The sequence below is a fragment of the Pteronotus mesoamericanus genome, unplaced genomic scaffold (assembly GCF_021234165.1).
Source record: "Pteronotus mesoamericanus isolate MK-2021 breed Mesoamerican mustached bat unplaced genomic scaffold, CSHL_Meso_final contig_20, whole genome shotgun sequence".
Lineage (NCBI taxonomy): Eukaryota > Metazoa > Chordata > Mammalia > Chiroptera > Mormoopidae > Pteronotus > Pteronotus mesoamericanus.
Genome location: NW_026555085.1, coordinates 12,203,076 through 12,218,701, shown reverse-complemented (window position 1 = coordinate 12,218,701; position 15,626 = coordinate 12,203,076). Strand labels below are relative to the sequence as shown.

At 39.0% G+C, this 15,626-nt stretch overlaps 1 protein-coding gene across 4 annotated transcripts in view; it reads right to left on the bottom strand.

Moving 5' to 3' along the window:
* Positions 1 to 15,355, bottom strand: part of UBR2 (ubiquitin protein ligase E3 component n-recognin 2) — a 112,423-nt gene extending 97,068 nt beyond the window's left edge. For all 4 annotated transcript variants that reach the window (XM_054569362.1, XM_054569361.1, XM_054569363.1 and 1 more), the window contains exons 1-2: positions 14,962 to 15,355; positions 4,161 to 4,420 (exon numbers count right to left, since the gene is read on the bottom strand). In XM_054569362.1, coding sequence (XP_054425337.1) covers positions 4,161 to 4,420; positions 14,962 to 15,039 — 338 coding nt within the window. In that variant the 5' untranslated portion in view covers positions 15,040 to 15,355. The remainder of the gene's footprint in view (positions 1 to 4,160; positions 4,421 to 14,961) is intronic.
* Between the last annotated feature and the right edge of the window lie 271 nt (positions 15,356 to 15,626).

Sequence of the window (15,626 nt, the reverse complement as noted above, 5' to 3'; positions counted from 1 at the left end):
CTGAAGGCTAAGTATTTGGTTTAAAATACTTGTATATTCAGAATGGAAACATTTCCTGTATATAACCATGAGTAAATCCTATGAAACAGCTAGTTTACAATAAATAGGACACTGCCACCTGGCTGGTGTGGCTCAGTGGATTGAGCACCAGCCTGCGGACCAAAAGGTCGCTGGTTCGATTTCCAGTCAGGACACATGCCAGGGTTGTGGGCCAGATCCCCAGATTAGGGCGTGTGAAGCAAGCACACATTGATGTCTCCTTCCCTCTCTCGCTCTAAAAATAAATCCTTTAAAGAAAAAAAAAGTATGGAAATGTACAACAAATAGGAATACAAAAGTAATTTAAAGTAGGAACAGCAAAAGAACATTTTTAAAACTATCCTCATCCTGGGTGGTGCAGCTCAGGAGTCTGAATCCCAGCTGGGGCACATGCTTGGGTTGTGAGCCAGGTCTCCAGCTGGGAGTGTGAGAGAGGCAACCAGTCCCTATTTCTCTCACACACTTATGTTTCTCTTCCTCTCTTTCTCCATCCCTTCTCTCTAAAATAAATAAAATTTATAAAAAGAAAACTCCTCTGTGTTTTAAACAATGTACTAGACATACTGAGCATCTTCCTAATGAGTATAAAGCAGTGTTACATGTGCCAAACACCTGCAACTGGGAAAGAGTGGGTTACGTAGTACTCTGACAAGATAGTGAGGGAGAAAGGGGTTCAGGCCAAGTCCACAACTGTGTCACCAAAAGCTCTTCAGCCTACTTATGATTTTTAGTATTTTTTTGTATGTACTTTGTGGTACAGAAACAGTATTGCAGTGCAACTTGATTTTCTGGTTAGGAGTCATAGTGCTACTGTGTAGAAGTTCCAATATTTTGGAGTTTCAGGGACCAGTAGAATAACCAAAACCAGGGCTGCTAGTTTGGTTTTTTTTTTTTTTTGTAAAAACATTAAAAACAAAACTACCTAATTATGTCATTGCTTTCATTTTATATACTAATATTTTAACAATAAAGAATATCTCAGAATTCAGAACTAAATTAAGCATTAAAAATTCAGTATTTCCCAGTTTTCCCTCATTTTCATTAAAATGAGTAAAAAATTCACAAGGCCAGTATTTGAAAATAAAAGAGAAAAAATGAAAAAAGGGACTTTCACTTGAGGTTATAATAGAATAACTAACTGGTACTGAACTAACCCTCCCACTGCACACCACCATAAAACTAGACGAATACACGGGGCAACTACCTAAAGGCACTGAACAGGCAGCCTAGACTACAATAACGAAAAGAAGGGAAATTCATGAGCTGAACCCCATGATGGTCCCGTTTCTTACCAAGGCGGCAAATTCCCACCTGTGGCACAATGGCCTAGAGTCTAGGCAGTGCACAAAGGTTCTGCTGAGCTGAGTCTAGATCAGAGTTTGGGGCAAGCGAAAATAGCTGAGGGTCAGGGCACCAGAAAGATGGAATGTGTCCAAGAGGGAAGGGGCCAGGGAGGGGCAGCAGTCTATGTGGGATTTACCAGTGAATGTGTTCTTGGCTGAAGGCTGGGCAGGACATGCACAAGGCGACACTCTCTGTACTTACTGGAGAGCAGCTGCTATGGAATTGAGAGTGGCACAGAGATACTGAAAGGCAAGCGAAAGGATTTTGGAATTCCGATCAAGATAGAATCCTGCTGAGATACCAGAAAAGCCATGACTGGAATTAAAGACCATGCATTCTAAAGTGAGATTATTATATCTGCCCTAATAAGGACTGGGAGGAAGGCCACTATGGCCCAGCACACAGTGTGAAGCCCACATGAGGCAAAGGATGGCAATTATGCAGAGCTGGGTGCCAGTAGCAGCACCTCAGCAAGAGAATAGTTTCATACAGGTGAATTATCAAATAAGTAAATATTTTTAGGATGGGAATCAGGTTCATTAGAAGGAAGTCTCAACTATGCAAAGGGAGAAAACGAGAACTCTGTGGTATGGAACTTGAACTGAAGAGATCACTGTAAATGCATGGCTTTCAGTAACTCAATATCTATCTATAGATATATATCCACTGAGAGGGCCTGGGGTTAGTGACATACCCAAGAGCAACAAGTACACCTAGTATCCTACCTCTAAACACTAATCTCTACGAAAAAGAAAGCAGGATCCTAGGGGAAATGGTTGATTTTTCAGGGCTGGGGAAGGGAAACATCCAAGATATATAGCCCAGACATCTTGTGTCTGAAAGAAAAAGGAAGTACTCAAAAGAATGATGGGGAGATAAAAAAGAACAAAAACAACAGTTTTGAAGGGCCTCTCATGGGCCAAACCTAGAACAATTTAAGCACAAGAATAATGGGCCCTGACTGATGTCTCTCAGTGGGTTGGGCATTATGTGGCAAACTGAAAGGCCACTGGTCCAATTCCCGTCAGGGCACGTGCCTGGGTTGTGGGCCAGGTCCCCAGTTGGTAGTATATACGAGGCAACTGATCAGTGTTTCTCTTGCACATGGATGTTCTCCTCTCTCTTTCGTCCCTCCCTTGCCCCATCTCTAAAAACAAACAAACAAACAAACACCCCACGAATGGGACCCATGAATACATACTAATATAAATAAATAGAGATAGAATGTTTTGTAAGAAACAGTGTATGTATTTAATAGTCTCAAAATACCTCCCCACAAAGTACTTACTGATTACAGAGTAACTTTACAGTGAAGTCTTGCAGCGTCCCCTTAATCAAGTGATCGAAGTTAACATTACCAGTTATGAAGTAAATCAAAATCATATGAGAATATGATAGGCGATTTCTGTGATATTCCTATGATAGATACAACCTGACCCTAACCGTAATGTATATCAGACAAAGCCAATTGACAGACATTTACAAAATAATGGGCCTGTAATCTTCAAAAGTATCAAGATATGGAAAGTCAAAGAAAAACTGAGGAGGGAGTAGAGGGATTGGGCAAAAAGGAAAATGGACTCATGGACAAGAGTGTGATAGTTGCTGGGGAGACGAGGGTATAAGGGGACTAAATGTTAATGGGAAAAAATACAATAAAGATTAAATTAGGAAAAAAACCTGAGGAAATGCTCCAGATTAAAAACGAAAAGACATGTCATACACAAGGATGCTTTGAAACCGGTTCCTTTTGCTACAAAAGATGTTACGGGACAAATGAACCTCAGTTTCCTCATTTATGAGTAAATCATGAGGGCAAACTAGCACTATTGCTCCAAATATCAACTAAGGACTCAAAGAGGTTTTTGTAAAGACAGACAAAAAACTAGATCTAACAGTCTTTCAATATATAAAAATATCTCTACTGATATTCTAATCATCCACACACAGAGGCATTCCCCAAAATTACAGAAAAAAGTCATACCAAAAAAGATTATGCAATGCCTCTATTAATAGTACATTCACACAATATATTATCTAGTTATATTAGCTAATATGAACAGATGTAATGATTTCGTTAAATAGAGATTTTGTTAAATCGCCAGGGGTGGAGATTTTCTACCATTTTTGAACATGTGATATATGTTTAAGCATGTTTCCTGAATGCGCAAGCACTGGCATGCCCCCACCTATACATGCAATGACAAAGTCTACCTTGATGTCTGTGCATGATTTCCCCTAATAAAGATGGATTAGATGCTTGTCCTTGCTTGCTGGTTCACAATAAAGCTCCTTCTCATAAAACCATCTTTTTAGCTGGCAACTACTGAGCATGTGGACCTGGTCTGGTCAGGTAACATGATTCTGTATCTGGGTCACAGTAAGCAAAGAAGGAGTTGTGGATGTCTTGAGCCAGAAAGCAGAGAAACACTCAAACACGAATGAAGGAAGTCATGTGAAAAGGATAAAGAAACTAGTGTGACCCAGCTCCCACAAGCCGAACTATCAAGAAAAGCAAGTAAGTCATTACTGCAAGAGTCAAGGTAGGAGTTAATTACGGGCTAGGAAGAAGGGATATAGTAGGTTTCTGGAATGCTGGTGACCTGGAAAATAATTACATCAAGTTTGTTCCATAATCACTTATTACACTGCATATACTTGTGTATACTTTTATATATAAATATACTTCACAATTGAAAAACAATGATGTAAGATTTCAGGGAAAAAATGTCAAGTAAAAACAGGAGCCTTTTAGAAAAAGAATTATGATATTTTACCTGCAAGAGTATGTAGGCTCTCCTACTTTAAAAACACGACCACAAAGATGAGAAGGTTTGTTTGCTTGTTCAAGTTTTGGAAATCCAAATGCAGGATCTTCACCACAAAGGTACCATTCCAAAGGTCCCAACAAAACATGCTGTGCCAGCATGTCTTCTTTCTGTGGAAAAGGGTTGGGACCCCTGCAGTAGATTTTGGGTACATAGTGAGCTAAATGCTGGTAGACTTCTCTAGTGAGGTCAGTTGATTGCAGCCATTTCTTTAAAAAAAAGAAAAAAGAAAACATTTTAAACAATGTCAATAAACTACTAATGTGAATAATCTCTATTTTCTTTTAGGTACAAAAATAATGATAAGAGTCATGAATTATTTTGTTTACAACACTCATCACTGTATGTCTTTTCAAAAAGGGCAAAATTTATAACTTTATTAATATCCAAACTATTTTAGAATTCTACTTAAAGTGAAAGTAAAATTAAAGTGCAAAGAGCCCCTCTTCTCAATTCTAGAAGCAAACCTCTGCAAGTAGTACAGGAAAATGACCACAACAAATCATCACATAAATCAGTCATCATTGAGCCCATCTGACTTCCTTTATAATGCTTTGTTCAAATTTATCTTTTCATTTTTTTATTAAATTATGTTCAATTACAGTTGACAGACACTACACTAGTGTCAGGTATACAATATAGTGATTGGGCATTTATATACCTTATGAAGTGATCACTATGATGCTCTGATTGTGATCTGGATTCACTCTGTCAGTTTGCCGACAGGAATAGATTACAGTGAACATCAACAGACAATACATTAGTTATGTTTCGGATTGATTAATAAATGAGATGATATACCATTCTCTTATGAATGTCAGTCCACAAGAGACTTTGTTCCACCCATATGGCTTCTTTCCTGATAAACCTCACTATAAACGTTTCCTCTTTGCTCTCCCTGCTAAAAACCAACCAAAAACAGCCACTTTTCTCTGTCCCCAAACTTTTATGTCCAACTACCTGTGATAATTATACTTAGATACCTAATAGATACTGTGATATTGTAATTTATAATAAGAAATATGTACTTGGTCTTCATCCCATTCCTGGCAGCATCTTAAAACTCTTGAAATTTCCTAAATGCTAAGTGGTATAAAGGTGAAAGGAGTGTCTTTTGTCATTTATAATAATCCCCTTTGGGGAGCTGGTTGCCAGGGGAACCAATCCAGTTATTGGAAAGTTGGAATTTACCATCTCCAATCATGCCCATGTAACAAAGCTTCCATAAAAACCCCTTAAATGTTGGGGTTCAGAGAGCTTCTGGGCTGAACATACAGAGGTACTGGCACAGAGTAAAGAAGCTCTGCACCCCTTCCCACATCCCTTGCTCTATGCATCTCTTCCGCCTGGCTACTGATTTGTATCATTTTATAATAAACCAGTAATCCAGTAAATAAACTGCTTCCCTTAGAGTTCTGGAAGATGTCCGAGCAAATGTCTGGGTCCAAGGATCATCGAAACCCGACTTGTAGCCAAGTCAGACAGAAGTTGTGGGTAACTTGAAGACAGTGTGGTAGAGGGGGAAATCTTGAGGGACTAAGCTCTTAATCTGTGGGATCTGATGCTAACTCCAGGTGAACAGTGTCAGAACTAAATTGAATTGTAGGGCACCCAGTTGGTGTCTCTAAGAATTACAGAATTTCCTGGTGTGCAGAACCCTCCCACCTCCCACCACACACACACATTTGGTGGCCTGGGTATAGGTGTTAAGTGTAGAGACCAACAGAAGAAACAGTTTTCCCTTTCAGATACCAACTCAACATGTCTAAAACTAAACTAATGATCCCCCGACTCCCACCCAAACCCTGCTATTTTCCCCATTTCCCTATTTTAGATATCACCATCTACCCAAATATCCAAACCAAAAAAACCTGAAAATATTCCTTCTTCCTCACTCCAACATCCAATTAAGTCTTGCCCATTAAGGCTTCTTAAATATTTGTTGAATCTGGATTTCCGGGTAAGATGGAGGCGTAGGTAGATACACTTTGCTTCCTTGCACAACCAAAAGAAGGATAACAATCAATTTAAAAACACAAAACAACCAGAACTGTCAGAAAAGTGAACTGTATTGATGCCTGACAACCAAGGAGTTGAAGAAACATCCACATCCAGACTAGCAGGAGGAGCAGAGATGGGCAGATAGGGCAGAGAGGATGCACAGCAAGGCAGCGGCTGGTGGACAGGGTGGTCCCACATTCCCACGAGGATAAACCAGGAGGAACAACTGGGGAGCAAGACAGCCTATACAACCCAGAGTTCCAGCATGGGAAAATAAAGCCTCAAAACCTCTGGCTGTAAAAATCTTTGGGGGTTGTGGTGGCGGAAACTGCCAGTCCCACAGAAGAGTCTGTTGGAGGGGCCCATGAGGTGCTAGACTGTACAAAAGCCCACTCATCCCGGAATCAGCACAAAGGCAGTACCTGAAAAGGCACAATTTGCTTGTGGGTGGGAAATGACTGAAAGCAGGACAAGAGCTGAGCAAACAACACTGTTCCCTCTCACCCCTCCCCAACATACAGCACCACAACGCAGCAAAGTGGGTTGCCCCGCCCTGACAAATACCTAAGGCTTCGCCCCTTACGACATAATAAATGCACCAAGACAAAGAAATATGGCCCAAATGAAAGAACAGATCACAACTCCAGAAAAAGAACTAGGCAATAAGGAGACAGCCAACCTATCAGATGCAGAGTTCAAAATTCTGGTAATCAGGATGCTCAGAGAAATAATTGAGTATGGATGCAAAATAAAGGAAGAAGTGAAGGCTATACAAAGTGAAATAAAGAAAAATATACAGGGAATCAACAATGAAGGGAAGGAAACTGGAACTCAAATCAATGATTTGGAACAGAAGGAAGAAATAAACATTCAACTGGAACAGAATGAAGAAACAAGAATTCAAAAAAAAATGAGAAGAGGCTTAGGAACCTCTGGGACAACTTTAAATGTTCTAACATCCAAATCATAGGGGTGCCAGAAGAAGAGGAAGAGCAAGAAACTGAAAACTTGTTTGAAAAAATAGTGAAAGAAAACTTTCCCAGTCTGGCAAAAGAAATAGACATACAAATCCAGGAAGCTCAGAGTGTCTCAAAAAAATTGGACCCAAAGAGGAACACACCAAGACGTATCATAAATTACCCAAGATTAAAGATAAGGAGAGAATCTTAAAAGCAGCAAGAGAAAAGCAGAGTCACCTACAAACAAGTTCCCATAAGACTATCAGCTGATTTCTCAAAAGAAACTTTACAGGCAAGAAGGGGCTGCAAAGAAGTATTCAAAGTCATGAAAAGCAAAGACCTACATCCAAGATTACTCTCTCTTGCAAAGCTATCATTTAGAATGGGAGGGCAGATAATGTGCTTCTCAGATAAGGTAAAGTTAAAGGAGTTCACCATCACCAAGACTTTATTACATGAAATGTTAAAAGGACTTATCTAAGAAAAAGAAGATCAAAACTAGGAACAGTAAAATGACAAACACAACTACCAACAACTAAACCTAAAAAAAAAAAAACAGTAACAAACACAAACAAAGCGAACAACTAGAACAGGAACAGAATCACAGAAATGGAGATCACATGGAGGGTTATCGGTGGGGAGGGGGAAGGGAGTGAATGAGGGAAAAGGTACAGGAATAAGAAGCAAAATTGGTAGGTACAAAATCGACGGGGGAGGTTAAGAATAGTATAGGAAATAGAGAAGCCAAAGAACTTGTATGTATGACCCCCCCACCATGGACATGAACTAAGGGGGATGGGGGAATGCTGGAAGGAATGGGGGTACTGGGTGGAGGGTGGCAAAGGAGGAGAAAAAAATGGGACAACTGTAATAGCATAATCTATAAAACATACTTAAAAAGAATATCTGTTGAATCCATCCCTTTCTTTCTCTCCATCTCCACTACCTTAGTCCAACCTCCCTGTTCCTATCTTTCACCAGAATTAGTGCAACCATGTCCTAACTGGTTATCTCCACTTGTCTTACCTTCTACAGTTCATTTCCCAACCTCACTACCACAGTGATTCTTGCAAAATGCCAATATGTTCATGTCATTAAGCATCCATTTGTGCTGAGAATCAAGTCAACTCCCCTGACATGATTTACAAGGTCCTTTGCCTTGTATCAATACTCTCCCATCTTCTCCTCCAGACCCATATTAGCTCCGCACCTCTGTACTTTGTACGGCTATTATCTACTCATTTTTCAGATCTCAATCTTGTCTCACTTTCTCTAAAATGCCTTCTTAGCTCATTCCTCACCTCCATCTCCCATTTCCATATCCCCCAGATCTAAAATGGAACTTGACTCCAGTGAGCCTTTAGTAAAATCTGTTAACTGAATGACTATAAATATGTTTTCACTACTTACACTAAAATTTCACATTACACTAAAATTGTGGAAGGATTCTCAATGTGGTTTTAATGAAAACAGAGATAAAGCAGATCCAGTCCTGTAGTCTCTAAAAGGTAAACTGAGTAAGCCCTAGGTAAAGTATCTTTCAAACCACCTTCTTTCTGTTCCCTATTTCCTTAAGTCTTTTCCCTGTATTCTGTCATTTACCACTGCCTTCCCTGCCAAATCAGTCTATATGTTATTTGTCTTCCATACTGCTCTGTGTAATTACAACTCATTCTGGCTCTAAACCAAGTGAAAATTTAAAGTCAGAAAATATAACTGACGCACTTCTACAAAAATGCAGTTCTAAGGTACAGGTCCAGTGTTTACCTACGAATTACAACCTAAATTCCAAATCACATCCTCGTTAAAGGAGAGTTTATAGTCAAGTGATGTCTAACACCATAAGACAACAGTAAAAGATCTTCATTTTTAACTATTACTTATATAATCTTAAACCCACTTCCTTGCTTCTAAAAATAAAATATAGAAAGAGATTTTAAGTATTCTTTAAGTATTCATGAGGTGGTTGGTGAATGATGTCTGTCTGCAAAGAGTCCAACCAGTGTTAATGTAACCAGAACAGTTTGTACAACATCAATATAACCTAGCAGCTAAGGAGAATGGACTGGAATGTACATGCGTTAACAATGTTGACGTCACTGTACTAGTCAGTGGGGGCTGTAGATGCCATTGAGCACGTGTACTGTGTGGCTGTCGCATTCAAAATGACTGAGCAAGTTGAGCAATGAATCTGAATAGATTTTGCAGTAAGCCGAACATTCCTCCAAGGAAAGTATTCAGATGATTCAGAAGATCGCAGCTACGGGCAACTGGTGATTGGCAGCTCCATCACAACAACGTGACTGCACACACATCACTTCTTGTGCAGAGTTTTTTTTGGTGAAACAGCAAATCACCCATGTGACTCTGGCCCCCTAAAGCCCAGATACGGCATCCTGCGGCTTGTAGGTTTTTCCAAAACTGAAATCACCTTTGAAAGGGAAGAGATTTCAGACCATCGATGAGATTCAGGAACATATGATGGGGCAGCTGATGGCGACTGGGAGAACTGTATGAGATCCCATGGTGCCTACTTTGAAGGGGATTGAGGCATCATTGTCCTATGTATAATGTTTCTTGTAACTTCTTCAATAAATGTCTCCATTTTTCATATTACATGGCTAGATACCTTCTGAGCAGACCTCATATATTAACTTTCTAGTCAATTACACTGTTCAGAGAACTTTTACTAAAATGTAGGAATCTTTTTCATAAGTTAAGTGGCTGGATGGAAGCTTTATGCAAGTAGGTAAGAGACTAGATTACTCCTACAACAATAGTACTTCTTGAGAGACAATCCCACAGGTTTAAGAATTCTCTCTTCCTTTAGAGCAGTGGCTCTAAATCAAAATTATACACACAAACGCATACTTCAGTAATTATGAAAGGACAATAAAAGGAGAAAAAAAGGAGTCAACAGTAAAAGGAAAAAAGTCATCAACCAACAAGCAAACTATAATCTAATTCTTTGAACTAAAAACACACTTTTTGGGTTACATCCAAAGGTAAATATGCAGATTTTCACCCAAGTCAGCAAACCCTATTTAAAATATGAACAAAGCCCTGACTGGTGTGACTCAGTGGAATGAGTGTCACTCCACAAACTGAAAGGTCACTGGTTCGATTCCCGTTTAGGGCATGTGCCTGGGTTGTGGGCTAGGTTCCCAGTTAGGGTGATCGAAGAGGCAACCAACAGATGTTTCTCTTGCACGTCAATGTTTCTCTCTTTCCCTCTCTTTCTCACTCTCTAAAAATAAATAAAATTTTAAAAAATCTTTAAAGAATGAAGATAGAATCATATTATCCTAAGAAATTTACTGTTTATGAATAGAAAAATAAGCACAAAGAGCCAAAGAATTCTCAGGTGGGTACTAGAATTATTGGGGGATCACTTTATAATCCTCTAATTACCTAACCACTATACCTGAAACTAAAATAATAATGAATGTTAGCTGTAATTTAAAAAAAAAGATTCAAAGAATTCATCTCCATGATCCTGGAAAATTATTCCTCAAGCAATTTTAATTTACACACACATTCAAAGGTTTTGTTTTAAAAGCAATGTTTGTTCTTATTTTTATGTTCCATTTATCTTAAAACGTCACTTGCAGAATTTTAATACAAGGAAAATAAAAGATAATGCTTTTTAAAATTATTATTTTGTAGCTTCAACAACACTGACAGGTCAAATCTGTTCAATGATTTCTTAAACAAAAAATTCAGAAACTAATATCAGCTTTTGGTTAAGAAAATCAGTAGCTACCTTACATAAAATAAAATTAGTAAAACAAGCATTTCATTCTGTGTATTATGTTATTATAAATTATTAACAAATTTATATTAGGCATTTTAATGTCATTAAATTTAAACAACATACAAAGTACATTTACATGAGAATTCTATACCAGAGATATTGAATTTGTGACTTGCAACAGCATAAAAAAGGGAAAAAAAAGTTGTGAAGACAAAGTGAGCAGGAGGAAAAACTTTTGACTGTCTTTCAGAATAACGGCTCATGTATTTCTCAAAACAATAAAAGCTATAGTTTTTCATATTAGTTCTCACTAACTAACATAAGCTAATTGTGTAAGTGTTTAATATGAAAAACTATGGAGATTTCTAATTTGGTTGCATGTTATTTTGTCCTTATTTCAGACATTTGTGGTGTCATACCAATGTGCACAACAGAGTGATAAACACTATCTCATTAGACACTTGTGGCTGTTACACCAATGTGCACAACAGGGTAATGAACACTATCTTATTAGACGTCCTCCATAGGGAAGTGAAGAAACTGTCAACTCATTTCACTAAAGTAAACATATTATGACAATGTTTCCAGGAGCTTTCCTTTTTTGAATGCTAAATTTAAGCCTGGGAAGAGAGCAACTACAATAAATGAAAGTCCCTACAGGTTAGCTTTTTATTACATTATCTAATTATTATTCTATACCAAATTAAAATTGTATCTTTTAACTCCATTTGATTTTGATTTTGAACCAGGATAACCAACATGTAAGTTAATTGTAAAATAACAATTGCTATGCTGAACTGGAGTTTTCGAGACTGTGTATTATTAAGAAATATTTAAGCAAGTCATATTATGAGTTCTAAAAATGAAGTAAAAGCATTCACAAATCAAAATAATATACAAACTCAATAATAAAAGACAAACAAATCCAATTTAAAAATAGGCAAAAGATAGGAATTGAAAGTTCCAAAGAAGATCTACAAATAGCAAAAAAACTCATGAAAAGATGTTTAACATCATGAGTCCTAGAGAAATACAGATCAAAACTACAATCAGATGCCACTTCACACCCAACAGAATGGCTATAATAAAAGAGACAGTAGCAATGTTGACAAAGATATGGAGAAATCCACATCGCTCATATTGTGTTGATGGGAATGTAATAAAATGATATAGCCACTTTGGAAAATAGTAACCCCAAAAGAAATAAAAACATACATTCCCACAAAAAAATAATACACAAATGTTCATAGCAGCATGATTCCATATCCTAAAAGTAGAAACCAACTGTCCATCAATTGATGAATGGATAAATAAAATATGGTACATGCATAAAATGGAATATTATTTTGCAATAAAAAGGAACGAAGTATTGAAATATGCTAAAATACAAATCTACAGTTTGGGAGTGAAAAGACTGACTGCTAAATGAGTATTGGATTTCTGTTTGGGGTTGATGAAAATGTCCTAAAATTGATTGTGGTGATGGTTGCACAACTGTGTGGATAGAATAAAAACCACTGAATTGAATTGTGTATTTGAATTATAAAACTGTTAAAAATTTTAAAGCAAAAACTAATCAAGACATAAAACTTCTATAATGACTATGTAGTTCTTTTATACTCAGTGAAAAATAGTATATATATTGCTTAAATCATGATCATCCTTTGAACACATTATAATCAAATCTGTGGAGCATGCAACATAGACTCCACAAACATGTTGGCAAAGTCATACTTGGAGAATCAATTCTACTAAGAAAAGAGAAGACTGAGAAGGGAGGACCTCTTTAATATCCTGAACTTAATGTTATTGAAGAGAGAGCTTACCTGCTTTTATTTGTGAGGCATACTAGTTAAAATAAATAGGATCACAGATAGTGCTTCTTCCTTATAATATTAATAGAAGAGAAACCACGTGTAAATAAAGTGTGGGAAAGATGACACTAGTGCTTATTAAGTAATTTTAAATGGATGTGATCCCAACAAGGTACAGTATCACACTCTAAAGGCTGCAATAGTTGCTTCCTTTACTTGTTCACCCTCTCTAAAATTTACTTCTAAGCTGAGAAAACTTTATTAATTCATTTTAATTTGTGATAAAGAGCTGTGTGGAGACGAAGCTGAAAGAAAGTGTTACGGTGTTTTTGACTGAATACAGACAATAATAAATCTCTCACAAAGTAAGGCCAGGATACATAACTGGAAGAATCTTGTATTTTAATATTAGTTTGCATCTTCTTTTAAGGAATTGTGTTGGTCTTCAGGCTAAACATTTTTTTCATCTTATTGTTGAGAAAGCCAATTGAAAGTAAACAGAGCAAAAATAAAATGTAGCTCAGATTGTGATCTTCACAAACTCAAATCAAGTTCAGATTAATTTTTATTACATTTCCCTTCATTTCCCCTCATTTCCCCTTCTGCATTTGCTTGAGAATTCATTCCCCTAAACAGAACTAGGTGCACTGGTCTCTGGTACTGGTTTTATAACTGGTTTTCTTAGGAACCACAAGTTGAAGCTTTAACCTACTTGGTAGTTTGCACTTCTAGGATTGGGAAACTAAGAGTACGTAACCTGTAGTACTGGGCCAACAGACAGAAAATTTGGTGGGAGTAAGAGAAAATATTATTTTGAGGTAAACAACACATTAGTTATCAAATGGACATTAACAGGAGACATGGAGATGGAATAAATCATGATTACCATCTAACTGTTTACTCATAACACTGCTTTTTATTTTTTCAATATTTTTGATACATGAAAGGCCAATGAGGGCTGAAAATCCTTGGGTGGTTGTTATGTTAAGCAGAAAGTACATTAAGCCTGACCTAAACAAGTCAGTTAAAAAAAAAAAAAGACATCATTCATCAGTGTATTTCTTTGAACTTTTCACCTCTACTCCTGTCACTTATTCCACCCACTCTGACTTTAGTGTCCTCATTAATTTATCCAAAATAACTTCTCACTGACCAACAGTCCCAGAGTGCTCCGCTAAAATTTTGTTCATAACTTCAGATTACTGACCCATGATCAAAGGTCACTCCCTTCCAAGTAGCTTTTTAAATTGAAGGCCTTAGATGTGGGGCCTCAGTTGTTTTGGTCCATTCATAATCATTAGGGACAATCTGTTTTAACGGGTGTTCCCTGTCTTTGAAGAAAGAAGCCATGAGTTTATTAATCATCTTACAACTTTGCTACTTACACGAGAATACGCGTATTACAGTTTTAGTATAATACTGGGTTGGAACGGTTTAAGTTTGGGGCATAACTCTTCCCACTATGCAGTGACCAAACCTAACATTAACTTCTGTTTGTTGAAATCGGCTCTCTCCAAGTTATATAATATTTGTTCTCCACCCAACTACCCCCAACTCCTAAAAAAAAAATTTTTGTAATCTCCCAGCCTCCACTACTACTTTCTCACACTGAGGAAACGTGTCGAAACACTACTTTCCACACATTCGTCAACACTGCTGACTGCCCAAACAGGTGTAAAAATGCACTGAAGAGAGGAAAGAGAGAGGACAGTACTTTTGCATCAGAGCAGTGCCAGAAACAACGTATGGACTCGGTTAAAAGGGTGGTATATTTCGGTGGAAGAGCCAGTGCTCTGCTTATCTCAGGAAAAGCAATCAGGGAAGAGAAAGTAGGGAGATTTTACCCAAAACACCAGGAAGTGTCTTTCCCTCCCCTCTTGCAAGACCTGGCATAAAGTACAAAGGCCCTTGGGTCGGAGACTTATTGGCAGTGTAGGGGAAAGGAGTAATAATAAAGAGCTATTGGTTCTCCTGGGCAGAAAGGGGCTGTAAAGGTGGCTGGTGCACCGCGTAGCTCCGGCGGCTATTTGACGATAAAGAGGGAAGGAATGGGGCAGGACCAGGGGCCTCCTCGGACCGCTCCCACTGTGAGGGGCTGGAGTCACTGGCGCGGTGATTACCCCAAGTCAAGACCGGGAAGCTCCGGGATTTCCAAGAGTACGTTCTCCCACGGGGCTCGGCCTGCGAGCGCCGGATGTGCCCGCCCGGGTCCCGGCACTCACCCCCGCGGTCTCCTCAGCCGAACATTCCAGCAAACTCTGGTCGATTGCCGGCACCTCCGGCTCTAGCTCCGACGCCATCTTCCCTCGTCCTCCTCCCCAGTGCTGACGCCGCTACCGCCGCCCCAAGGGCCGCGACCTCGCCACGGCCCCGGTGGCCGAGATCGCCACCTCTGCCCAGGCAGTCTGTCCGGAGCTGTCCAGGTGGCGGCGGGTGTAGAAGACGGGAAGATCGTGAGGTTAGCAGGACAAGAGGGACGCCGGCCTCCGGGGCTCCCTCCTGGGCTTAGCGCCCAAGAGTCAAGTCCGCCTCGTCCCTCCTCCGGGGAAGGACACAGAACACCCGGGCCTGACACTCTTTCTCTCAACTGTGTCCCGCACCGGGAAAGGGGCAATAACACCCAAAAGAGGAAGTAAAGCTTTCTGGGAAGTGTAGTCATCCTCGGCAGGGCCGGGAAAAAGTTGTGCCCATATAGGGTACACCGACTGGTATTATGGGAACTGTAGTCCAGCTCTTAACGGAAGACTGGGCAAATGGCAGGTAAGTGGGTGGGCCTTTTCTGCACAAGTAGAAACATGGGAAAAGAATAATGGAAAGAAGAGCCCAGCTGGGATGAGGCGACAGAGCAAGATGTTGTGGGAATTGTAGTTTTATTCCTCCAATCCTA